The 27,563-nt window shown below is 39.0% G+C and overlaps 1 protein-coding gene across 1 annotated transcript; it reads left to right on the top strand.

Moving 5' to 3' along the window:
- The first annotated feature begins 1,034 nt into the window (after positions 1 to 1,034).
- On the top strand, positions 1,035 to 25,395 carry MOSPD1 (motile sperm domain containing 1). The gene is made up of 6 exons (XM_019956207.2): positions 1,035 to 1,183; positions 14,004 to 14,259; positions 14,370 to 14,445; positions 15,879 to 16,096; positions 20,984 to 21,145; positions 23,601 to 25,395. The coding sequence occupies exons 2-6, from the start codon at positions 14,106 to 14,108 to the stop codon at positions 23,630 to 23,632; spliced, it is 642 nt and encodes a 213-aa protein (XP_019811766.2). The 5' UTR covers positions 1,035 to 1,183; positions 14,004 to 14,105; the 3' UTR covers positions 23,633 to 25,395.
- Positions 25,396 to 27,563: the final 2,168 nt, after the last annotated feature.

The raw sequence follows: 27,563 nt of genomic DNA, 5'->3' as shown, positions 1-27,563 counted from the left end.
AAGGGCATTATAACTGTGGGAATCTTGGAGCAAAGGCATCCGAAGCCTGAGCCCAAGGGAAATCTACTGGCAGCCCATTGCTTGGATAGGACAATTGGGAGAAATCCTTTGGGCCTTATACTTGTAGGGAGGGGACCCAGAGTGGCTGTACCTTATTCTCCTTAATGGACATCATTAAAATTTAATTTTGAAAATTCTCTCTTTAATGATACTCCAAGGAGAGATGGTTTGATGCATCACTGACTCAGTGAACATGAGGTTGAACAAACCCCAGGCGATAGTAAAGGACAGGGAAGCTTGGAGTGCAGCAGTCCATGGGATCGCAAAGGGTTGGACATGACTTAGCAACTGAACAATAACAAAAGGGGCCTATGAGCATTACTGACAGTGTGGCCTCTCAAGGGGGAGTATTGGGGGCAGCCAGTGCTGGTTGAGTTGTCCCAGGCCCTACTATCTTCCAGGAATGGCAGTTGATGGGCTCAAGTATTGAGTTATCAGAAAAGGATTGCAGAGGACCTCATATAAAATGCTAAGGGGTTGTAGATACTGTTGAGACATTGAAAGGTTTTAAGCAGAAGAGTAATATGTTGCATATACATCTTAAATCCCTCTGGTTGCTGTCTGGGAGGTGGTTTAGACAAAGACAAGAGTGGAAGGAGAGAGTCTAATCAGAAGGCTACTGCAATGGTTCAAGCAAAAAATCATGGGGCCGAAACAGAGCCTGTAGCACTGAGGATGGCTTGGAGAAAGAGGTGGTTAATAAGATGTCTCAGAGGTAGAATTAATTAGCTTCTGTCCTCAGTGTGTGTGTGAGTGTGTGTGTGTAGGGGAATAAGTCAAGGATCACTGCCTAACAAGTGCAACGAGAGACTGTCTTCTGTAAGAGTTCACATTCTCCTCAAGGGGCAGCAGGAAAGAGAGGAGGGGCAGGTCAGAGAGAGCCAGGAGAAACCCAGAGACCAGGTGGCAAGCAAGGAAGCCCTGCCCCTGGATCCGGCCCCGCCCCCGGCCCCACCTCTTCTCCTTCTTCCCACCCACCCTGCAACTGCAGCTCATCCTCGAGGGCGGAGAGAGGTGGTATTTGAGTCCTCCGGTATCCCAGCAGGCAGTGCAGCTTAGAGATGCTGACAAAGGACCGGAGGGAGCAATCGCAGCTGCTTTCCGAGGAGCCGGTGTTGCCGAGGTGAGAGTCCCCCACCGTCCCGTCACCCACTTTCTCCGACTTCGGGAAGACGTGGAAGTTACGTTGCCGAGAGACCCGGCGGAAAGAATGAGCCGTACCCAAACCCGGAGCTTGGCTCTGTGACTGACAGCCGGGCTCCGCGGCGCCGGGACGCGGGTGGGAGCTGGGGGGAAGGCAGATGGAGTCCTTGCTGCCCCATCTCTGACTGTCAATTGCCTCGCCGATCGCGGATCTCCGCCCCAGGGTCGGGCCGGCTCGTGTGTGTTTCGCTTTTGCCCGGGCGGAGGCAGCTGGCTCGGGATCCTCCCGGTGCCTGCCAGACAGAGTTCGGTTGCCCCGGGGATGAGACTCCAGGGACAACTCTTTAGCGGATGTTTTGAAGAGGGCTAGGGGAGGGAGGTCGACACCTTCAGGCTGTCATCGTCCTCGCCCTTCCTCCCAGCCCAGCCCGTCCCCGCGGCGAGCAATTGGAAGGAAATCGGCTGGGCTGGAGCGAGGAGTCCCGGGATCGCTGGAGGGCGATGAAAGTGGGGCGGAGAGGCTGGGAGTGACAGGAAACGCCTTCTTGAAATATCAATAATGGGGGGGGGGGAGTTGGTAAGGGGTACGTGGCCTGTATCTTTTCCTTTCCTGGACCTCCGCACGGATCCTGATGGTTGCACCAGCTGCTCTGCTGTAAACAGGCTCACATGACCGGTTTCACATGGAGCCGGCCGGTGTGGGGACGAGGGCTGGAAAGGCAGGGCCCCAACCTGGTGGAGCTGAAGTCCTAAGATGGACCGTTTGATCTCCCTGCTCAGTCTTCCAACCCTTCGTCAATGCTCTGTGGTGTCCCCCCCGGATAAAGTAGCTGACATCTCTCCTCTCTGGACTGAAGTAGCATTTCTGTCCCAGTAGAATCGAGGAGACCTAACTTGGTGGGAAAAAGTCCGGATTTTTTTTTTTTTTATCTTTGAGGGCGCTAAAGAGGACAGAAACCTGAAAAATTGGGTCCTTTGGATCTTGCCTAAATAGTAGTGTACTTTCAGAATGCATTGTGTTAATGTGAATTCCAGACAGAAGGGGAAAATCTACTTCTTCAGGCAGGGCACACACGGGAATAATATATTCTTGATGATGAAATTCTTGTCCACTTGTTTCCTCTAAATGCTGGGAAATCTCTGCGGAGAAAATACCATATACAGGATATTGAATAGGGGATGGACACCAGCTTTAAGATTACACATATATTTGCTTATAAAGCAGTGGGAAGTTTGGAAAACAGGAAACAGGGCCAAATGTTCCTTTCAAGTTGTTCACGTCTTCTTATCCAAACAGGATTCAAGATTAAGGTAGTTTCTGAAGCATTTCTAGAACTCTCAGAATAAGACATTTACTCACATACCAGGATCTTTGAAATTTTTGAATTCCTTTTATTTATAAAATATATTTAAATGTAATGGACAGTATTCAGTACAAAATTACCATGTTATAGGCAAAGATAGAAAACAGAACAAATAGCTTATAACATAATGCATGTTTCTCCCCTTAACTTATTCTTGCACATTTTCTTCCTAAATTTTTTGCTTTCGATTTTTTTTCTCATGGATCTTTTACATTTAACTCCAATTTCTGAAAAGCAGAAAACAAGAAACTGCAAGAAAAGCTTCCCATGTCTCTAATAGCTCAATAAAGTAATTCATTCTTTTTTCTGATTTTAAAAAGTTTAAAATGAAAGAGAAATTTTAAATCTTGTCTGAAACAGATTATTAGTGTTCTGAATCTTGTTTTGCTACTTTGTAGCATTCTGGAGAACCTTGCCCTACAATAAATGGATTAAGTGATTTACTCTTTGAGGCCCTCCATTTCTTCATCTGTAATGTGAAAGTTTTGTTTTAATCTCCAGAGCCCCTTATAGCTCTCAAATTCCACAAAATAGTGCAGTTTTTGATTGGGCACTATTCTTGGATAAAATAAGCTGGTTAAATAAGCCAAGATGTTGGTATCAACTGAAAGGAACATACAGTATGTAACAAGAAGTACCTAGAGTCCTAATAGAAATAGGAATCGCATTCTGCAAAATTCTCATTAGGTCATTAGGTAAGTTAACCATGTAGGTTGACCTGTACCTTTCTCTCCCTCCTCTCTGTCAGGAAATTGAAGATTGCTTCAGCTAAATCCTGCCTCCAAAATTAGAAATAACAGTTCCACCTGACTTTCTTGACCTTCAGGGCATAGTACAAAGTCTGATTCTTTCACTCATTCCAGCTTCTACCTGAATTAAATGGGCTATGTGATCAGTGATGAAATTGGCATAAAAAGGCTATAGCAGGTTTTCCCCTTGGCAGTACCTTGACTAGATCATCAGGACAAGTACCAGGTTTTCAAAATTGCATTTTGCCAGCACATTCAGAAACTATCAGTCAGTCTCAGGGATTGATTCATACTAACCAAACTCACAAAAGATTTCTATGTTAATATTAATACCAGTTTATTAACTTCAAGGGAGATGTAGAACTGCCAAGCAGATCAGAAAATTCATGTACATGCCAGGGCACCCTTTGCTCTTGACCCTGTGGGAACACATAGAAATTGCTCTTGACCTCCCCTTTTTTCTAGTCTGTGTGGCTCACTTCTTAAAACACTCAGTAATTGATACAGTCGACAAGATTATAGCTTGCTTTTTATATAAAAACCATTTTGGTCACACTTGTATGGATATATCCTAGTCACCTGATTCAACTTGAGCTACCTGAAAAACATCTCTACAATCTGTTTCTTCTCCATTACTCCTGCCTTAGTGTAGCCCCTCACTTCTCCATGCCACATTCATTTAATATTTTTGTTTGTGGTAGCTACTTTGGAGTCAGGCCCGGTGCTTGAGTGGTGAGTGGCAACCGGTCTCCTACTTCTGATCATATCCAGTCAGTTCCCTGTTCTGAATCCTTCCAAGTTTCCCTTGGCCTGCAGCAGTGGTTCTCAAAGCATTGTGTGCATCAGAATCATTTGGAGGGCTTATTAAAACCAGAGAGCTGGGCCCCGACCCCAGAATTTCTGATTCAATAGGTCTAAGGTGGGACCCAAGTATTTGCATTTCTAGCAAGTTCCCAGGTGAAGCTGCTGGTCTGGTACCACATTTTGAGAAACGCTGGCATCCAGAATCAAGTCTAAACCTCTCAAACTTGGCTTAGAAGATTTTCACCATCTGCCTCCAGCTTACCTTTCCAGCCTTCTCTTTTGCTGCTCCCCCACACATGCTATTTTTTAACCATAGTTAATGCTAAAGCTCATTTTAAGAGTCCCTTTCATGCCTCCACAAATACTCTTCCTTGGAATTCACCCCCATCTCCCTCCACTCCTACTGCAAACCCCTATTTAAGGCAGACTGTCACTTTCTTTATGATCCCAGAGCATTTTGTATCTATCAGCATTTTAACTCTTCTCACATCTTATCCTAATTACTATGTATATCCATTTTTCGTACTAGACTGAGTTTTTGGAGGGCTGAGACCATGATTTCATCTTTTCTCCATATTCCTTAGCACAGTGCCTGGTATATAATAAGTGCTCAGTAAATGTTTGTTGAAATAATTTGTGATCCTCAAACTTCTGAGAGTGCTCTTCATAGCAACATATGTATTTCATATAGTTAATTAATATGGACTTTGAGAATTGTACATACATCTGGAAATAACTGAAGACATATTTGGATTTTGTAAAACAAAGGTTGCAAATAACTAGTTAGAAAGAAATGTTTTTAAAAAGACATTATTGGAGGGCATCCTTATTTCTTTTATTTATTTATTTATTGGCCATGCCACACAGCATGCAGGATCTTAGTTCCCTGACAGGATCAAACCCATGCCCCCTGCCCAGAGGCCTAATCACTGGACCACCAGGGAATTCCCCATCCTTATTTCTTTTAAACCTTAAAACGTACACTACTTAACTTTTACATCTTAAATATGTAATAGCCTAGCAATACATATCATTTATAGCAGTCAATCTTGTAAGATATCAAATTATACAAAAAAACTAGAAAGTGTATAAAAACAAAATTGCCTAATATTGGGCAGTGAACCATCTAATATAGCATGAACATTAGAATATTGCTTGTGAAAGAGTCAATTTTAGGAACAGACCAGCCATTAAAAAGCCTAACAGATAATACTAGAAGCTCAGAGATGAGGAAAGCTGACTTTATGAAATGGGAAGGAAAGAGAGGTTTTGATACCAGTGAGAGTAAAGCAAAAGAACATATTGCTGTTCACTATATACTATGTAGTTGGCCATTGGCAGAGACTGCACCATGTATGGAAGAAAGAGATAGCCCCTATGCCCAGATAAAAGGGGACTGGCCTGAAGGTGGAGCTGGGTCCCCTAATCAGTAAACACAAGAGCCAGGGACAGGTAGGAAGTAGCTGGTGCACTGTAGCCACGCAGATGGCTCACTAGTGTCTGGGGCAGGCTGTACTTCGAATCATGCCTAACTGTTTCACACTTTGAACCAGTTTGATACAAGAATCCCCAAGAATTACTTTTTTCATTTTTCTTGCAGCCTCCTATCCCCCCACAAAAAGGGCAGGGGGTGGGGAGGGCAAATGTCCCTGTGTATCTCAGAGCCTTTTCTTCCCCTTCCTCTGGTCCATCCTAAGTGAGAAGGATAGCAAATGGTCACACTTTGGAGTATTGGTCTCCTCCCAGAAGTGCGGGTAGAAAGTATAGGTGCCGATTTCAGTGTGTTGAGGCTCGCTCTCTCTTTTTTTTCTTTTTTTTTTTAGAGGGAGAGTAGTTTGCAAACTGGTCACAAGGTGGTGTGCACACATAAGGTTTTCTTTCAAATTTCATTCATGTTTGCATTTCTGTGCTTTGGGTACAGAGGAAAAGGATGAGGCAGTTTCCGGTACCAGGAGCTCTGAGTGGTGTTGTCTTTCTGTAATGTCGGGGGTATATCAGAGCCTCAGATTTCTAAACCCTGCTGGCCTAGTTGGGCAAGGGGGAAGGAGGCAGGGATGGTGAGGAGAGGGAAGTGGGAGGGAGGGGGGGGGGGAGGCAGCTGGGAGTGCTGATGCTCTCGGTTCTCCTCTTACCCCAGCCCATGGCAGGTAGCCACCATAGATTTACTGTTCCTCTAATTGGGATCAGTTGCCTGTCTTTTGCGGATAAAGGGTGTTCAGCTATGGGGAAAGGGAGCTGATGGAGGAGCCAGTTATTAGTGGACACCTGTAGGTTAACTGCTGAGTTCAGTATCTTCTAATGCCTAACATTGATGTCTAGTCTTCAGATGCAAAAAACAAAACAGCAAAACAAAACAAACACAACCCCAGAGAAAAACAATATAGCGTTATGCCTGAAATCTGGAGTCATAATTACTCCACATAAAACAAATGTTAAATTATTCACTCTATGCAATAAGTATATTAAAAAATAATGTAATAAAATTACTGAGATCCTTGTAGATTAGAGCAGTAGATGAAGTCAACAAAGAGGGGACATTTGAAGTAGGCTTCGAAGAATGCATAAAATTTTGGCATCCAGAGAGGAAGAATAAAGTAAAGTTTGGTTGTGCTGTGCTGTGCTTAGTCGCTCAATCATGTCCGACTTAGACCCCATGGACTGTAGCTCACCAGGCTTCTCTGTCCATGGGAATTCTCCAGGCAAGAATACTGGAGTGGGTTGCCATGGCCTCTTCCAGGGGATCTTCCCAACCCAGAGATTGAACCCAGGTCTCCCACATTACAAGCAGATTCTTTACCATCTGAGCCACAAAGGAAGCTCAAACTTGGGTTACTAACAGCCATAGCTCTGCTTTCACAATCAGGAAAAGAAAGTATGTGCAACTTAGTGAGTGAAATTGTCTGTGTTTTTTTCCTTGATAAAACCGAAAAGGAAACACATGCATCAAGACTTGAATTTTGGGTCATCCTTTGAGAATTCTTCTTTTATGGAAAAGCAGGGGAATTTTCTAGAGATGAGGGCATGAATGGCCATCAGCATCAGGGAAGCAGGATTTTTGAACTGAGACACAGAGGAGATGATCATTGTATAAGGAAGTGTGAGTCTGAAGACCAGAGTTCTGCCACCAATATCCTGTGCAACCTTGGGTAAGACCCTTAACCACTCTGGGCCTGCTTTTCTTATTGGTAAAATGAGAAGGATTAGGAGCTGACATTCTTTGACTCTGTGTGTACTTGACTTTCAGAAAGCAACCTTATTAACTGATTTGCTGTGAGGTTTTACCAGCTTAATGTATAATCTGTCCCCAGAATTTTTGCATTTTATCATTTTGCAATGTTGACTAGAGCAAAAAGAAAGTGTTAGTCTCCGGAAAACCATTAATTAAAGGCAGGTGTCACACTCCATCGTGTTTGTTGGCAGAGTCTATAATATTGCACTGGTGACCTGGTGCTAATTCCTCCCTAATCTCCACTGGTTGGAGTTTGGGAGGCGATTTATATCTTAGCCAAGATAAGTGAAAAATGGCAACAGAAATCTGAAAAGAAATAGTAAACTGCTGAAAATGGTGACCAGGGGACAGCCAGCCTATTCACGATACATGGGAAAATATTTAACTCATAAAGAGAAAGCTTCAAAATTCAAAAATAAGAATTTCTACTAAGCCATCATTTAAAGCTAATAATCTACTCTGACCTGTGCCAACTAACTTCTTGAGGTTAGAAACAAGAGTTTAGCACTTGTTCTGTGTGTTTAATTTTAACTTCTCAGTCAGATTTACAAACTGCCTCATATTCCTTTGTGACAAAGTTTTACATTTTCCTAGGTTTGCAAGTCATCTTCAATAAATCTTACTTTTTCTCATTGTATTGAGTTTCTGTTGCATATTAACTTATCTTAAATAATTAAAATCATTCTATTTAACACATAGGTTAAGGTTTTCAATGTTATTAAAAGACCATAAATTGGAAAGAGCAGTTAACAGATTTTTCACACATGGTTTCTAAATTCCTTATGTTTCAAAACTGGCACCTTTCTCAAATTAGCCTCTAGTAGAGTTATTGCTTGATTCAACCTTTTTTTTTTTTTTTACTTTTAAATTAGGTCTTCATGTGGTTCAGAATTCAAAAGATATAAAACAGTGTTCAGAGAAAACTCCCTCTCACCCCTGTCCTCAGCCATTCAGTCTGTCCTTCCAGGGGCAGCCCTGGCTGTCCTTCCAAAGATATTTCCCCCATATCCAAGAAAATAGGTTTACATAGTCTTTTATCTCCCTTTTCCACACCAAAAGTAGCATACCCTACAGTTTGCATTGCACGCTGCCAAAGCGCTTCCCCTTTCTTCTTGATAGATAGCTGGTATCCCAGCAAATGACTTTATCATACTTAATTTAATGAATCTCTTATTAATGACCATTTGGGCTGTTTCCAATCTTTTGCTGTTGCAACATCTAGCCCTTCTTGCATGCCAAGCTTCATTCTATGTGCCTCACATAAATTATTTTATTAATACTCAGTGCTGCAAGAAAAAAAAAAAGCAACCCCCCTCCAAAAAAAAAAAAAATCCCTCAAACCTTTCTCATACAGGATTTCACACAAGGGGAATATTTGGGAATATTTATGCCCAACACATTCCTAGAAGTAGAATCTCTAGATCTGAGGGTTATATACATTTCATTTTAGCAGGTATAGTGGATGTGCCAATTTATATTTATATCCTTGGAAGCAATGTAAGAACATGCCTGATTGCTCCCACCATGTACTGTCAAACATTTTTATTTTTGCCAATTTGACAGGTAAAAACATGTATTTCGGTATAGATTTAGTTTGTATTTCTCTTGTGAGTGAAGTTACACATACTTTTGTAACTTTAAAAACAATTTGTATGTCCTTTTCTACAAAATATTACAGTGTTTGCTCATTTTTATATTGCATTATCTTTTTTTAATGATTTATGAGTCCTCTATATATAGTAGGGGAATTACACACTGCCTGTGATATGAATTGAAAATGTTCTTTCAGCTTTACTTATAAAATTTATTTGCCATGCAGAACTTTAAAAATTTTTGTATAGTTGAATTTATTATTTTTTTGGTTTCTGGTTGTTAGAGAGCCTAAGATTATATAAAAAACAGATTTCCCATGGTTTCTAGTGCTTTTATGTTTTTAAAAATACATTTAAAGCTTCGTTCCATTTGGGATTTATTACAATTAAATTTTGGAATTTTATAAGGAGTGAGGCATAAAATCAACTTTTTTTCTGGATACCTGATTTTATCAACATTTGACTGAACTATGTTCCACAAATTAGAGATGCTACCTTTTATCATAAGCTAAATTCTCACCTTGAATTTTAGAGTAAAATGTTGAATATTATTTAGTGATGCCAAATTTGGTTGTTCTATTCCTGATAGCTAAGCTTATTAAGAAAGTAATTGTAGAGCTTATCATTTTCTATTCAAAAAAGTATCCCAAACTTCCAGGAGTACATTATCCAAATAGAAATGTGTCTAGCTCTTAACAAAGAAATGAAATTCATGGCAAATAAAAACTCAGAAGTAAAATAATTTTATCAGATGCCCTTCAGAATAACTTTAGTTTTCTTTTATTGAAATGGACAGTTAGTTTGGTATAGTGGAAAGAATACTGGACAAAGAGAGGCCTTCTGGCATTTTTTTGTCTGTCTGGTCTTTTCCTAATTTAGTAATAGCAACGAATACTTAGAGTAGCACCTTGCCTATAGCAAGTGCTAAAGGCTTTACATATATCAATTCATTTGGTATATATAATTAATAAGAAGTTTGTAATCTGTTGTAAATTAAACAGATGTAAAATATTATTATTAATAAAAATGTCGAGTGCTTTGGGCTTAGTCAAAACAGTAACAACAACCTAACACATATGAGCTATAGGCATGCCGTAAGTGTACAAATAGAAAGTGGGCTCTGGGGCAGCCTGTGGATGCTGACCTTACCAAGCTTCTTCCTTTCACATTCTTGTGTCTTTGCTTATGCTGATCCCCAGGAATGAATGCCCTCCCTGCTCACTCCCCCCAACACAGAAGCCTTTCTTTTCTTTAAGGGCCACCCCAAATATTATCTCCTGGCCTCTCTTCCAGGTAGAATTATCCAGGCAGTCTTCTAACTCCCTAGCACTTTATATACAGCAGTATGCATTATAATAAAAGTAGCTTAAATATTCGGAGAAGGCAATGGCACCCCACTCCAGTACTCTTGCCTGGAAAATCCCATGGACGAAGGAGCCCGGTAGGCTGCAGTCCATGGGGTCGCTAAGAGTCAGACACGACTGAGCGACTTCACTTTCACTTTTCACTTTCATGCATTGGAGAGGGAAATGGCAACCCACTCCAGTGTTCTTGCCTGGAGAATCCCAGGGACGGGGGAGCCTGGTGGGCTGCTGTCTCTGGGGTCACACAGAGTCGGACACGACTGAAGCGACTTAGCAGCCGCAGCAGCAGCAGCTTAAATATTTGTTTTGTCTCTTCAGTTAGACTAGTCTCTGGAGAGCAAGGCCAGTGCATTATTCATTTTTGTATTTCTGTGCAGCTCTTGACATAGTTCCTCACCTAAAAGATTGTGGGCAGGAGGAGACACGGGCGACAGAGGATGAGATGGTTGCATGGGATCACCAACCAATGGACATGAGTTTGAGCAAGCTCTGGGAGATGTTGAAGGACAGCCCATGGGGTCACAAAGAGTCAGACATGAGTTAGCGACTGAACAACAACAATGTTCAGCTGGGAAAAAAGAATAAAAATTTGCATACATGATTATACAGTATCCTATTTGATAAAAGTGGACAAAGCCCCAGTCAGAATCACAGCCCTGATAGCTGGTAGAAATCAAACAATGTAATCATTTGTTAATATTTCTCTTTGAGTGTATGAGAACTTGAGTGCAAAGGATTAAATGGTTTGTGGCCTATTCTAAAGCTGTGGTCTACAAACTCAGACATTTTCTGTGATTGTATATTTTTGCTTTCACATTTTATTTTACAAAGCCATATTTGGGGTGCTAACTAAATAAGAATGTTGTTGATCAAAATTAGATTAGGAAATAAATGCAGAAACATTACTTATCAGACAGGCAGACTTCTGCCAGCTACAACTTTCTGGAACATATTCAAGAGCCCCAGAAGGAATCCAAAAAGGTCTCTGAAGTTGGAAGAAAATAGCTCTCACAAAGCTTGTGTACTTGTGTAGGAGGAGGCATGGTGCCACTTGCATGCCAAGGCTTGCTTACTGACTTGAATTTTCATAGAAAACTCAGCAAGTTTGGATATTTGGCTTCTTTTCAAGACATTTCTGTTTGTGGGTTTCAATAGAAAAATGATTAAGAGAACTGTCCCACCCATGCTGCCAGAGGCACTAACTAAAGCATTGTTGTAATGATGATTTTTTTTTTTTTTTTGCCTTTTCATGTTGTTCATGGGGTTCTTGAGGCAAGAATACTGGAGTGGCTTGCCATTCTCTTCTCCAGTGGACCACATTTTGTCAGAACTCTATACCATGACCTGTCCTTCTTGGGTGGCCCTGCACAGCATGGCTCATAGCTTCATTGAGTTACACAAGGCTGTGATCCATGTGATCATTTTGGTTAGCTTTCTGTGATTGTGGTTTTTGCTCTGGAGGCTGTGGGATTGTAGTTCTTGACTCCTTTGTCTGCCCTCTGATAGATGAGGATGAGAGGCTTGTGGAAGCTTCCTGATGGGAGGGACTAGCTAGCTATGGGGAAAACTGGGTCTTGCTTTGGTGGGCAGAGCCAATGCTCAAAAAATCTTTAATCCAATTGTCTGCTGATAGGTGGGGCTGTGCTCCCTCCCTATTAGTTGTTTAACCTGGGGAGGCCCAGTTCTGGAGTCTACAGGCTCTGTGGTAGGGCTAGAGGCGACCTCCAAAAGGACTTATGCCAACACGTGCCTCCCAGGACTGCTGCTGCCAGCGCCCCTGTCCCTGCGATAGGCCACTGCCAACCCACTCCTCTGCAGGAGACTTTCAAACACTCACAGACATGTCTGGCTCAGTCTCTTGTGGGGTCAGTGCTCCTTTCCCCTGCATCCTGGTGTGCACAAGGTTTGTTTGTGCCCTCCAAGAGTCTCTGTTTCCCCAAGTCCCACTGACCTCCAAAGTCAGATTCCCTGGGGATTTCCAGTCCCTTTGCTGGATCCCCAGGTTGGGAAATCTAATATGGGGCCTAGAACATCCGCAATAATGCGAGAACTTCTTTGGTATTACTGTTCTCCAGTACGTGAACTGAGAACTTCCAGGTGTACAAACTGGATTTAGAAAAGGTAGAGGAACCAGAGATCAAATTGCCATCTGTTGGATCACAGAAAAAAACAAAGAGAATTCCAGAAATACTTCTGCTTTATTGACTATGCTAAAGCCTTTGTGTGGATCACAATAAACTGTGGGAAATTCTTAAAGAGATGGGAATACCAGACCACCTTACCTGTCTCCTGAGAAACCTGTATGCACAAGAAGAAACAGTTAGAACCAGACATGGAACAATAGACTGGTTCAAAATTGGGAAAGGAGTACGGCAAGGCTGTATATTGTCACCCTGCTTATTTAACGTATATGCAGAGTACATCACGAGAAACGCTGGGCTGGAAGAAGCACAAGCTGGAATCAAGATTGCCAGGAGAAAGATCAGCAGCCTCAGATATGCAGATGACACCACCCTTATGGCAGAAAGGGAAGAGGAACTAAAGCCTCTTGATGAAGGTGAAAGAGGAGAGTGAAAAAGCTGGCTTAAAACTCAACATTCAAAAAATTAAGATCATGGCATCTGGTCCCATCACTTCATGGCAAATAAATGGGGAAAAAGTGGAAGCAGTGGCAGATTTTATATTCTTGGGCTCTAAAATCACTGCAGACAGTGACTCCAGCCACGAAATTAAAAGAGCTTGCTCATTGGAAGAAAAACTGAAAAACCTAGACAATGTATTAAAAGGCAGAGAAATCACTTTGCTGACAAATGTTCATATAGTCAAAGCTATGGTTTTTCCAGTAGTCTTGTATGGATGTGAGAGTTGGCCCATAAAGAAGGCTGAGTGCTGAAGAATTGATGCTTTCAAATTGTGGTGCTGGAGAAGACTTTTGAGAGTCGCTTGGACAGCAAGGAGATCAAACCAGTCAATCCTAAAGGAAATCAACCCTGAATATTCATTGGAAGGACTGATGATGAAGCACCAATGTTTTGGCCACCTGATTCGAAGAGCTGACTCACTGGAAAAGACCCTGATTCTGGGAAAGATTGAGGGCAGGAGGAGAAGTAGGTGACAGAGAATGAGATGGTTGGATGGCATCACTGACTCAATGGACATGAATTTGAGCAAACTCCAGGAGATAGTGAAGGGAAGCCTTGCATGTTGTAGTTCATGGGGTCACCAAGAGTCGAACATGACTTAGCGACTGAATAATGAGTATTAAAAAAGTGAGTCTTGTGTTTTTCCCCTGTAAATCATGGAAGCTTACTTTATTTTTTTTTCTTCTTTAAGAATTCTGATTGGCTCACATAAAATATGTTGTAACAAAATGTATTCTTTTTTTTTTTTAATCTGAGGTTTTAAAATACTGACAACCCTTTGGTCGCACCTCTTCAAGGGTGATTAAATAGGAAGCCTTCTTTATTCCTGTATTCAAGTTTGTAAGTAACTTATAGGTTGATATCCCAAATGTGAAAGGAGCATGTGTAAGTTTCTTTGCAGAGTTTAGTAGAACCTGTATAAGTAAACCAAGAGGAAAAGTCAAAGGCATGTTTAAATGATTTGGGGACTGTTTTAATGTATGCTAACCATGCTAGTCACAGCTAGCTCATGAAAAACAGTTATCACTCAGCTTGCTTTCTCTCTTCTCTTTCCAGATTGCCAAAATGCTTTGGAGTTTTTAACTGATTTTTAAGAAAAACCCCAAGTAGATTTGAGACTGTAAAAACCGACGCCTCAGCGAGGGGGATTTAGTGCCAATGCATCAACAAAAAAGACAGCCAGAGTTAGTGGAAGGAAATCTTCCTGTCTTTGTGTTTCCCACAGAGCTAATATTTTATGCAGATGACCAGTCAACACATAAGCAAGTGTTGACACTCTATAATCCCTATGAGTTTGCCTTGAAGTTCAAAGGTGAGTCTCCTAGGTCTATTGTATGGATTGAACTACTCCCTACTAATTTTTGACTTGTAGAAATTAATTTTTTAAAAATCACTAATGGCCATTGTGACTTTTTCTTTCAGTTTTGTGTACTACTCCAAATAAGTATGTTGTCGTTGACGCTGCCGGTGCAGTAAAGCCTCAGTGTTGTATGGATATGTAAGTCAAAATCACTTCCTGGTAACATATTTTCAGTGTGTTGATATTTATGTGTTTAACTTGCAAAAGATCTTTTCTTAAAGCTGCTCCACCTTGGCACTCATTACATTTTGGATTTTTGCTGAGAGTTTGTCTGCCAACATTCTTTTTAAGAAGTTTCTAAGAAATTCTAAACAGGTTGGCCACATAATAATTCATTATGTTGGAGCCAAGGTGTGTGTTAATATTTCCATGAACATTTCCTCGTGGTTGTGCGTTTAGTCATAGCAGAGAGATTTATGGAATTAAAGTTCTAACTTAATCCTGTACATTTCTCTAGCTATAATAGGGAATTTAGTCTTCTTTGGAACATCTTGCTATTATAGTGACAATTGAGGGACTAATAATGCTACACTCTGGGAAAAATAGTAATATAAATTCATCTGAAATGATTCAGTAATAAAACTGAAAGTTAGTCTATACAAACAGGAAACAAGTGTATAACTACTCATCTGGAAAATGTTAGCTGAGCTCTTCCAGATAATTTGGTCTTAAAGTGTCAGATAAATGATTGTTTGTTCAAGCTGTTCATATTTAACTTCCACTTTAAAACTAGAGGTGACCAGATGGATCTAATGACCAGCCCTTAATTTAAGCTACCAAGTAAACTGTATTGCTTTAAATCTTCCATAAGAATGAGAAGCAGAAGTTTTTTCTCTGGCATATATTTTCATCATCTCAGAGCCATAAAATGATGTATCTTTGATGATTTTTTTTTTGCATATTTCTTTGATTTTCATTGTGTACATGATAAGGACTATTCCAAAGAAATATAGTATCTCGCCCCATAAATGTGTTACCTTTGACCTAATTGTTTTGTGTTCTCTTTTTATTCTTATAAAGTAAAAATGAATGGCACTGAAGATAACTTGCATAAAAAATTATACTGCTCTATACTCTTTTCAGAGAAATACAGAAATGTATTGTTAGCCTTCTGTTGCATGGTCTTACTGGATTACCTACTTATTCGATTGCTTATTTTTGCCTTTGTGCATGGACTTCAATTTTAATTGAAGTCTAGGGTGAGGTTTGTTATTTTGTTATTTGAACAATAAATAAGTGGCAATAGGAATTTTTGAGACTTCTGTGGGGAAGAAACAATTTCATATATATCCTCTTTAGTGAATATTGCTACACAGAGATATCCAGGAAAAAATGTCATTGTGAAAAGGAATTTCCTTTACCTATCCTTTTATTTTAGACTCTTATTCATCAAATATTTAAGAATTACCCATTTCTTTTGGGGTTATACTGTGATTTTTTTTTAAAAAAAAAAACATCATCAACAAGTTTCTGTATTTGAGTATTTGGTAACACTCAGTAAATATGTATGAAATCTCTTGCTGAATTCTGTTTGAAACCTAAACTGCATTTGTTCTTTTTTAATGTTTCAGTGTAATTCGTCATAGAGATGTCCGATCCTGTCACTATGGCGTAATAGACAAATTCCGTCTCCAAGTTTCTGAACAAAGCCAGAGGAAGGCTTTAGGAAGGAAAGAGGTTGTGGCTACTCTTCTCCCGTCCGCAAAAGAACAACAAAAGGAAGAGGAGGAAAAAAGAATAAAAGAACATTTAACTGAAAGTTTATTTTTTGAGCAGTCGTTTCAACCAGGTACTTTGCGTTGTGTTGGCTTTTTGTTTTGTTTTGTTTTACTTCAGGTTGTTTTTAAAGTCCTTTTGAGGTCTTACATGTTTCTTACTTTAAATGAATCAGGGAGCAAAGAATAATTACTAGAACAATAACCTGCCACTCTAAACCTAGTTGACTACTTCAAAAGTGAATGTAGAGATCAGGTACCTAGAATTGAACAAGAGACCTCAAGCTGGCCTTTTAGGGGAGAAAATAACTCCACTAGACAGGGCTGCTAAAGCTGAAACTCCAGTACTTTGGCCACCTCAAGCGAAGAGCTGACTCATTGGAAAAGACTCTGATGCTGGGAGGGACTGGGGGCAGGAGGAGAAGGGGACGACAGAGGATGAGATGGCCGGATGGCATCACTGACTCGATGGATGTGAGTCTGAGTGAACTCTGGGAGTTTGTGATGGACAGGGAGGCCTGGCGTGCTGCGATTCATGGGGTCGTGAAGAGTTGGACACGACTGAGCGACTGAACTGAACTGAACTGAGACAGGGCTGTAAGGCAGGGGCAGTCATTGCCAGAGCTTTTCAGTCTATAAAACCTGAGACTGCAGGCACTGTACTTTACAATGCTAGCACAATTTGGCAATTCTGTACTTTTGCTTCTGTGACTTTCCTATATCCTTTCTCATTGAATTAATTCGAAGAAGGAGAGAAATTGTGCTTGGCAGTAGGCCAAGTGTACTTTTCATATTATTTTGGAAAAAAAAACTCATTAAAGTTGAAGTTAATTAAACTAAGTAGATTATAATATCCCCTTCCCCTGTGGGCTGTTAATTGAATCCCTCTCCATTCCTCATTTCCTTCCAGCTTAGATATTCAGGAGTGTTACGATATATTCTTTCAACATCGACAGTATCCTCATATTCAACTCTTTGGACATCATTCCCCCATCCTTTGATCTTCTTTTTATCTCCCATCAACCCTATTATAAAGGGAGGAAGAGAAAACTTTCCATAGAAAAGCATGGTGACTTTTTGATCATGATATATAAATATGATAGCACCTGTTCTTGAAATCGCAACACTATATATAAAGGAATAAAAACCATCTACTTGTCATTACATTAATTCTTAAATCCCTATCAGTTTGTTCATCTTAGAATGTTTATTTTGACAAGACAGGCATTCGCTGGAGGCAAGTGTCTTCTCATTCCATGCAGGGAGTGCCCAGGTTCACTGGTGATACCAAGACTAGGAATTAGGTAGTAGTTAGTAGATTGTTTTCTTCTCAGCAACTGTTATTAACTGACAGAACTAGTTTTTCGTGTTTTGAAGCTGAAAGAGAATCTCTGTCAAGTGTCACTTTGATGACATTTGATGACGTCAAATGGACACTTTGATGTCCAATCAGTACTGTGAAGTTGACTTATAAATAGATGTGAAATGCAGGATTCCTCTTTTAAAATGCCTTCTTATAGAAGAAGAAAGGCCATCTGAGTGTTTGGTTTTGGGTGTTAATTTTGTAATTTAAAGTGGTCATTGGAGATCACTTTTGTGTTTAACAGACTGGTGTGATGCCCAAGAGGGTTTAGTGTTTTACATATATTTTTTTCTTTTATTTTTAAATTTGTTAGAATTAAATTGAAAATCATCCTAAAATACAAATGTGTATTAACTGAACATTTTCTTCTTATTTTATGTTTATAACAAACCTTTGTATCTCAGGTACATTAGAGAATTGTTCTAATGTAAAATTGGAGTAAGTAGATGAATAGAATCGGAGATATTGGCATAGTACATGGTAGTCTCTGTTTTGGGGGGGAAAACACCTCTCTAAGCCATCCTTGTCAGGAAGCTCAAGAAGGCAGGCACCTTATTTGTCTGGTTCATCATTATGTCCTTGGCATCTAGCACAGGGCCCGGCACAGATTAGTTATACAGGAAATATGTACATGGGCCTCAGTAGAAAGGCTGGACTTCTCACCTGGTAGTCTGGTAGATTGCTGTTCTTTATCTTAAAAAGTTTCCAAGTCTCCTGCTCCTTTGTAGAGCAAGGGCAATCCCACAGTAGAGCTCCTCACTCCCCACAGTCTTGGCCAGCAAGTCCCATTTGTGGGTAGTTACCCCAATGCTTCTAATAATATGGCGGGAAATTGAGTAAAGTAATAGAGTGTAACAGTAACTTAGTCAATCTAGGCGCACAGAGTGATATTTTTAGCTTCTCTTGTTTATTAAATTAATAGTAAATTATGTGTGGTTTCTAGTATATGGAATTCTACGTTTTTCATTATGTTTCTCTGAATCAAAATGTTGAAAGAAATTGCGATTGTTCTATGGGAGTCATTATTTTTGTATGTCTTTAGCTGTAGAAAATGTTTATTAAGTATGTTATAGGCACAACAATATTGTGAGGTTCTCTCTTTGAGTTTTGCTGGAAAAATGGTTAGAGGCTATATCTCAAGATATTTGGATCTTAAAATGTAGTGAAAGGCAGTAAAAATGAGAAATTCTTCTCAAGTTTATGTATTGTATAAAAGACATCTTAGTAACAAATTAAAGGAAGGAAACAATACCTATAATCCCACACACTTAACAAATCTGCCTTTATGTGTTCCGTGTTACTTTCTAGACCTTGTCTATGAGCATAAATATAATTATATGTATGTGTGTGTGTGTATATATATATATATATATTTCATTTAACAGAAGTTGAAGAGAAATCCACAAAACATACTTTCACAAAATACCAAAGCCCATGTCATTAAAAAGGTGTTTTAAAAGGATTCATCTGAATCTTAGCGGGTTTATCTTAATTATATTACTAAAAAACTGCTATGTCTGATGCCAGGTTTGAGCTAGTGCTCTTTGGCTTAAGAAAACTACTTTCTTTATTACTGATTATAATAATAAAGAATTGAAAATGACCTAAAAGTCTATAAATTGGGGATTGATTAAATTACAAATATTCAAAAGATGGAATGTCATGCAGACATTTACAAGGATTTAATAGAATGGGCTTCCCTGGTGGCTCAGTGTGGGGAAGATCCCCTGGAGAAGGAAATGGCAACCCACTCCAGTATTCTTGCCTGGGAAGTCCCATGGACAGAGGAGCCTGGCGGGCTGCAGTCCATGGGAATTGGACACAACTTAGTGACTAAACAACAACACAATAGAATGGTAGATGGTCCTATATTGACATAAAAAGAGATTCAAATATTTTTCCAAGTGAGAGTAAAAAGTTAAGAACAGTATGTATAATATGGTCTCATTTAAGTAAAAAATCATTTTACATGTTTATATGGGCATTTATAAAATCTGCAAGGATCTATATACCAAGCTATTAACAGTGTTATCTCTAAGAAGATGGGATTACAGAAGAACCCTTATTTTTTTCTGTATCTGTAAAATTTTTACAACCCTGTAGTATCAGAAAAACTCTCCACTTTGAAAAATGTCAAGCATTTATGTGAATGTTTTTGAAATTTCTCTAAACGGTAAAAATTTCTTGAAATTATCTTTCAAGGGGAATAAAACTGTGGGTTTGCATTGAGCAGTGTAGTTGTCAGAAATATTTGCCTTGAAAACTTACCTTTGCAACAAGTACAAAAAGTACTGTATTCATTAGCAAAAGACAGACTTGTTTTTAGGCATTTATGCTATTGTTTCGTCTCAAGCAATAATCACTGTAAACTTTGAATTTGTTTTCAGCTATCTGGCTTTCATGAGGCTCAATTAAGCTTCACACAACAGCTAAGGTATTAATAATTTAGAAAAGCTGCATCTAATAATAAAATGAACAGTGTTTTTCATTAATAAAACACAAAGATTGTGTTGCTGTTGGCTATTTCTTTTAATGAAAGGAAGGGTAGTGGGAAAAGCTGTAAGACAGAAAATGCTGGTGGGTTTCTTAAAAATATGGGTATGAATACTATATAGTTCTGTACAGCCAGATCTATAGAAGGGCAGACCTGATAATAAATGTTTTTAAATTTTATATTATTATAGTAAGAACACAATATGATATTTACTGTTTTAACTACTTTTTGTGTACAATATAGTATCGTGGACTGTAGGTACAATGCTGTACAGCAGATCTCTAGAACTTACTCATCTTGCATAACTGAGATTTTTATGCTCATTGGTTAGCAACCTGGCCCCTGGCAGCCAACATTCTACTCTGATTCTATGAGTTTGTCTATTTGAGATTTCTCATACAAATGGAATCGTGTAGTATTTGTCCTTTTGTGACTCAGTTATTTCATTTAGCAGACTATTTGCCGGATATTGTCTCTGCTGTTTTCTTCTGTACTATAAATGCAGGTAGAGTGGAGGGCAAGAATTTTCATAGGCAGTTTTAATAACATTCAAGTTGAACCTTTTCTGGTGCCTTAACATTTTCCAAAATGGTAGCAGGATGCTGCAGTTATTAGGACCAAACCTGTCTCAAGGTCTACCAAAGATACTCCCAGAAGGTAGGGTAGCCCTACTGCAGTGGGCTCCAAGGCGGAGTACACACAAGTGGTGCATGAGGGGTATGCGAAGACAATGCTAGAACTTCAATTTCTATCTGTTTTTAGCCCATTCTATTAAAGTTCTATTTGCATATTTCATATTAAATATAATAGTACAGTACTTATGCCTATAATTTATAAACATACACAGGTGATACATGCTCAAACACTTTCTACAAATTCCAATGGGGTGGTGGGGAAAGGATGATGGCCACTAGAACATTCCATCCTGTAATGGGCTTCCAGATAAGTCCAACAGATAAGGGCCCATGGGATGGGAATGATGGAGAAAGTATCAGAGAAGTTAGACAAAACCAGAATCCTGGTGAGTGGTGGCCAGTCTATATGAATGAACTTTTATCTAAGTTGTTTTTAGAAGAAATCTCAGGGGTTCTTGTCTTTTTACAGAAAACAGAACTGTCTCCTCAGGACCTAGTTTACTGACTGTCTTCCTGGCAGTGGTGTGTATTACAGCTCTGATGCTTCCCACGCTGGGGGATGTGGAATCACTGGTGCCTCTCTACCTCCACTTAAGTGTGAATCAAAAATTAGTGGCTGCTTATATCTTAGGTAAGTGTTTTAAAGATGCATTGGGGCATAGCATACTACTAGTACTAGTTTGACTCAGTCGTGTCCAACTCTTTGTGACCCCATGGACTGTAGCCCACCAGGCTCCTCCCTCCATGGGATTCTCCAGGCAAGAATACTGGAGTGGGTTGCCATTTCCTTCTCCAGGGGATCTTCCCGACCCAGGGATCGAACCCGGGTCTCCCGCATTGCAGGCAGACGCTCTAACCTCTGAGCCACCAGGGCATAGCATAGGCAGTTTTTTTTCTTGAAAAGAAGAATACATTATTCCTTTATTTATCCCATTATTTCTTTAAAAAAATCTATTCTGGACTAAATTGTATCCTAAACACTTAAAGTATACATTGTAGAAACATGAAAGTTATAGAAACACTAATATTAAACCTAAAGCAAGCATTCCTAACATAAATCAAGGCCCAGAATCTTTAAATGGCTCACCTAAGATCTATTGATTATAATTGATTCTTTTTAATTTTTAAAAATTTTAACACAATTTTAAAGATTACTTTCCACTTACAGTTATTACAAATATTGACTACAGTCCCTGTGTTATACAGTACATCCTTGAGCCTCATACCCAACAGTTTGTACTTCCTAGTCCTCTACCCCTATGTTGCCCCTCCCTATGTAGGCAATTTTTATGGCCTGGAGGTGGTAGTGGTGGTTTATGTGTATATGGGGTGATGGTGGTGGCTTGATTTTTTTTTTTTTTTAAGAAAAACAAAAAAATATTGCTTCAGAAGCATGTTGAGGTAAAATGTATTTTAAGATTTAATTGTTGGCTTACATTTGGTTCTTTCAAACTTATTTATCTAGTACCAAATACTACATTTATTCCATTATTGTCCTTTTGCTGATTTACAACTGTATGGGATTCCCAGGTGGCGCTAGTGGTAAAGAACCCGCCTGCCGATGCAGGAGACACAAGAGACAGGTTCGTCCCTGGGTCTGGAAAATCCCCTGGAGAAGGAAATAGTCACCCACTCCAGTATTCTTGCCTGGGAAATCCCATGGACAGCGGAGTCTGGCGGGCTACAGTCCATGGGGTCACAAAAAATCAGATACAACTGAAGTGACTTAGCATGCATGCAAAACATGTATAAAATATAAACTGCATACACTCCATTATACAGCATTTCCACTTCTAGGAATTGACCTTAGGGAAATACACAAAGCACATACAGTGATAAAGATGAACAAGGCAGCCTTGTTTAATATTGTGATCCTTTCTCTTTAAACTAGTTCCCTTGTCTGCTATTGAATCATTTCTTTCAGTCATCCTGGCTTGAAATCTTATAGTTAATTAGTTCAAATGAACAAACATTTATTCAATACCTACCATGTGTCAAAGATTAGGATTCTCGTGATGCATGACTCTTTCCTCATTGTCTCCTCTCACCTCTTTTGAGATGCCAACTCTTTTCAGTTCCTTGGTGTGCTCACTTTTTTTTCAAAGCTTCAAAATTGTCTCCTGAGTTGTCTCCCTGACTTCTATCTGTGTCCCTTCTCTTCCTGTTCCTCCCCCTTTTATCCCCGTTATTTCCCCCTCAACCAAAATCACCCATCACATTACTGTCAGGTTGATTTCAATTCTGGGTTGGTTTCACCACCACCACTCTGCTCAACAACCTTCAATGATTCCCCATAATCCATAGAATGAAGTATAACTCCATAGTTTGACACTGAAGACTCCATGCTCCGAGTCCTCTCTGAGTTAATATTGTCTAGCTGCTTCCCTATGTAAATCCTTGGTTAGAGCCCATTAGGTTATTTATTGACCTCCCAAAGCTCATCTGGAGCCCCAGTCCTACCTCTATGCCCTTGTTCTTGCCATTCACTCACCTGAAATGCCAGCCCATCTTACTGTTTTCTGTCTTTCCTGTTCATCTTTTAGGCTTACTCCAGCTTAACCTTTTGGGGCATCTTTGCCCCAAGTCCTATGCGATTATTTTCCTTCTCTGTACTTTATCACTCACTTTTTAAGAACCATTTAGGACCGAGTATATTCTTATATTATTAAAATTCTTATGTATGGAGTCTCTTCCAAAGAAACAAGCTAAGCAGAAATATATGCTTTTGTCTCTTTGTGGCTCTAGGACACTGGAATACAAATAGGCTTACATTGTTTTTGTTGATAAAGTTGGCTGTGTTTACTGACACTTTAAACTGCCATGTCTGCTATTATTATAGCTGATGTGACTGGAAAATGTGAGAGATATATTTAATGGTTAAAAAATTAGCTATGGCCAGACATTAGTGATTTATTTAAATCTATCCAATGACTGCCAATTACTATATATTGGATATCTTCCACTATAGTATCTGTATAGTATCAAAATTCAAATTTATTTTGAGTTCTTGGTAGAGTGCCTGGCTTTGTGCTGTAAAGATTTTGTAAAATGCATATCTTTAACTGTGCTCCAATTTTTTCTTTCAGGTCTTATCACAATGGCTATATTTAGAACATGAACAAGGAGTTCAGTTGACTTCTGAAGTACATTTATCTTGAAAATATGAATGTGGACTGCCTTTTATCTCTATTTCACCCCATTAACATGCTACAAAGTATTGAATGATTTACAATCATTTCAAATATATAATATATATTTTAAATTACTCTATAATTTTATTCCAAGGACTCCAGCACATTATGTTACAGATAGCAAGGAGGCTTCTGAGTGACACTTAGGAAATTATTTGAAGAAATTCTTTTTACATCTAAGCCACCCATGCAAAAGACTTAATTAAGACATTTGTTATTTCCTCATCCTTTTTCTAATTCACTTTGATTGTTGCAGTCATGTGTCCTTCAAAGCTAAAGGCCTAAAAGAGCAAACTGACCAGCCTAAAAGTAAAAGTACATTTACTTCCTAGGTACGAACATCAATGTTCCTATGTAAACTATGCCTTGTCCTCTACCATTATAAACAGTTGCCATGGTGTTTCTAAAATACGTTTTACAGTCAATATGTAGAGAGTAATAAAAAGAATAAAGTACTGAGGGATCATGCTTAGTCTCTCGCAGAAGACATATTTAATTCATTTGATGAACTGCGGAATAGGTTGTGGTCCAGCCACCAAGAAGTAGGGTGACCATTCTATTTGGTCTAAGAATTCCAAAGGAAAGTAGACATTTGTTTAGTTACTTGGTACACCCTAGCTTTACCTCTGGATAATGCTTTATGGTAATGGGAGGAAAATCACTTGTCTTTTCTCCATAGCCCTCTGCCTGACTGTAAGGTACTAGCCCAGATTGGGGCTACCAATGCCAGGTGGTTTATGTGGAGATGATTTTTCACCTTTAAACTCTAAGCCAAGTATCAACATAAAAAATCCTTGATATCTGTCTATTTTATACCAGTCACTGAGATATTTTTTAAGTTGTATTTATAAGTTTGTATTTATTATTGAAACAACTTTACCAAAAAAGTCCCCTGAAGCACAACTATTTACATTTCTTTATAGCCTCTTCTGATCTCTAACATATATATGCAGTTTTAACTGTTAGTGTTGTAGTAATTGATCTTTTGACTTAGGATTTTTATCTGAGAGCACAATGCATTCAGTCTCTTGAAAATCATGTTCCAGATCTTTTTACAGAATGAATTTATGCACTGCTACTGTAGTATTCTCAAGGATAAACACAAGATATATGCCTGATGTTGGTTTTTGCAAGAAACAGTACTTTGCTTCTAAAGTCAAAGCTTTTATGTATACTCTTTCATAGAAAATCTTCATTGTTTAACCATTTGGGGAGCATAAATCATTAAATGGATCATGTCTGTACATTGTGTAATGACTGAAAAGCACATAAATGTAATCTATTTTGAACTTTGTAAAAAAAAAAAAAAAAAATTACCCTTGTGTTTGAAGTGAAGTCGCTCAGTCGTGTCCGACTCTTTGCTTCCTCATGGACTGTAGCCTGCCAGGCTCCTCTGTCCATGGGATTTCCCAGGCAAGAATACTGGAGTGGGTTGCCATTTCCCTTCTCTAGGGGATCTTCCCAACCCAGGAATTGAACCCAGGTCTCCCGCATTGTAGGCAGACACTTTACCATCTGAGCCACCAGGGAAGTCTGTGTTTGAAAGTTATCCTTGTTTCTCTGTCCATCTCAAATCGTGTATATGTGTATGTGTGTGAGTGCAGGCGCACGTGTGTGCCTGTGTGCATGTGATCACACATTGTAAAGAACAGAAATTACTTTAAAAAATAAAAGAAAACGGAGACCTGAAGTTTTACATTGATTTACACATTTTGTCTGGGTATGTCTCTGAGGAACTCAAAATTTTTGTCTCTGTGTTCAATTGTTTGCAACTCTATGGACTGTAGCCTGCCAGACTTGTCTATCCATGGGATTCTCCAGGCAAGAATACTGGAGTGGGTAGCCATTTCCTTCTCCAGGGGATTTTCCCAACCCGGGGATCGAACCCAGGTCTCCTGTGTCTCCTGCATTGGCAGGCAGATTCTTTACTGCTTGAGCTATCAGGGAAGCCCTGTATCCTAAAGGTGTCTCCTGTTTCTGTGAGTTAAATAAGCAAAAATGAGAAGTGAAATATGTGAGCCAAAATGTCTTAAGTTTTTAAATTTACCAAGGGAGTTAATTTGTTATTAAAATTTTTGAATAGGTAACAGTTACATGCTTCAAAAATAAAAAACTAAAAAGGTATACAGTGAAAACTCTGCTCACCATCCCTGCCCACCCCATTGCCTATCCACTCAGCCCTGTACAAGTGACCACTTTTATTAGTTTAAATATACTTTGTTTCTCCAAATACAGATTCTTATTTTAGTGCTTTATATATAAATGGTAACATAGGCTATATGGGTTGGCCAAAAAGGTCGTTCAGGTTTTCCATAAGCTATTACAGAAAAACCCAAATAAATTTTTTTGGCCAACCCAATACTATACTGCACCCAGCTATTTTCCCACTTAACACTATATCCCGGAAGAACTTTCTATATCAGTAAAGAGTATCCTCATTCTTATTAATTTTTATTAACTTAAAAGTGAGGTTGACCATCTTTTCATAGAACTATTTATTTACCTTTTTGGTTCGCCATCCCCTGCTTTCTGGTGAGTGGGTGTTTTTTTCCTTATTGGCTTATAGGAGCCCTTTGTGATGTGAGTTGCAAATATTTCCTTTCAGTTTATCATTTTTCTTTGACTTTACTTATGGTGTCTTTACCATGCAAAACTTATTCTGGGGTAGTTGCATTTATGAATCTGTTATGACTTCTGGATTTTGAATCATAGAAAACACTACCCCACACCAAGGTAACAAATCATAGATACACATGCATACAAGCACCAGTTAGCATTTATAATGAAGAGTCCATTTACAATAGCAAAAATTTTTAAAACTCTAGGTTTTAGAGGGGTGGAAGGGAGGTTCAAGAGGGAAGGGGCATATGTATACCTGTGGCTGATTCACGTTGATGTGTGGCAGAAACCAACACAATATTGTATAGTAATTATGCTTCAATTAAGAAAAAAAGTATATCAGGAAAAAAAAAAAACCCTAGGTTTAAACTTAGAGTCCCAAAACCTTTATAAGGAGAATAAAACAATCCAGGGAAACACAAAACTAGACCTGAACAAATGGAAATTGTAGTATTAACATCATAAACATTTCCTATCATTCTAACTTGTATAAATTTAACACGATCCCAAAAAGAATACCACAAAGTGTTGGTGTTTTTTTCCACCTAGATGCGTTGATTCTAGAGTTCATATGAAGAAATGCTCATAACTAGGAAATCTTGAAGAGTAAAGGGAGAAATGTTTCCAGAAATTAAAGCTTTTATATAACTCCAATAATTGCAATAATGTGCCATTGGTCCTTGAACAGACCAAAGGAAAAGAACTGAAAATACAGAAATACACCCAAATATACCCAGGAATTTAGGTAGAGGTGTCACCTCCAAACAGTGGAGAAAAAAATATACTGGCCAATAAATGGCATGAAAACTGGATAGCCATCTAGAAAAAAAAAAATGAAATTGGATTGATGCATTTCAACAGGATGAACTCCAAATGAATAAAAAATTTAAAGGTAAAAAGATGAAACCATCAAAGTGCTAGGCAACAGTATGGAGAATTAATTTCTTTATAATCTTGGAAGGGGTTAATTCTTTTTTTTTTTTTAATTTTTTAAAATTTTATTTTATTTTTAAACTTTACATAATTGTATTAGTTTTGCCAAATATCAAAATGAATCCATCACAGGTATACATGTGCTCCCCATCCTGAACCCTCCTCCCTCCTCCCTCCCCATACCATCCCTCTGGGTCGTCCCAGTGCACTAGCCCCAAGCATCCAGTATCGTGCATTGAACCTGGGGGGTTAATTCTTTATTATTATTATTTTTTAAATTTTTTGTCTTATATTGGAGTATAGCCA

Source organism: Bos indicus, chromosome X, assembly GCF_029378745.1.
Source record: "Bos indicus isolate NIAB-ARS_2022 breed Sahiwal x Tharparkar chromosome X, NIAB-ARS_B.indTharparkar_mat_pri_1.0, whole genome shotgun sequence".
Lineage (NCBI taxonomy): Eukaryota > Metazoa > Chordata > Mammalia > Artiodactyla > Bovidae > Bos > Bos indicus.
Note: the sequence above shows the minus strand (reverse complement) of the source record. Positions and strands in the feature narration are given on the sequence as shown.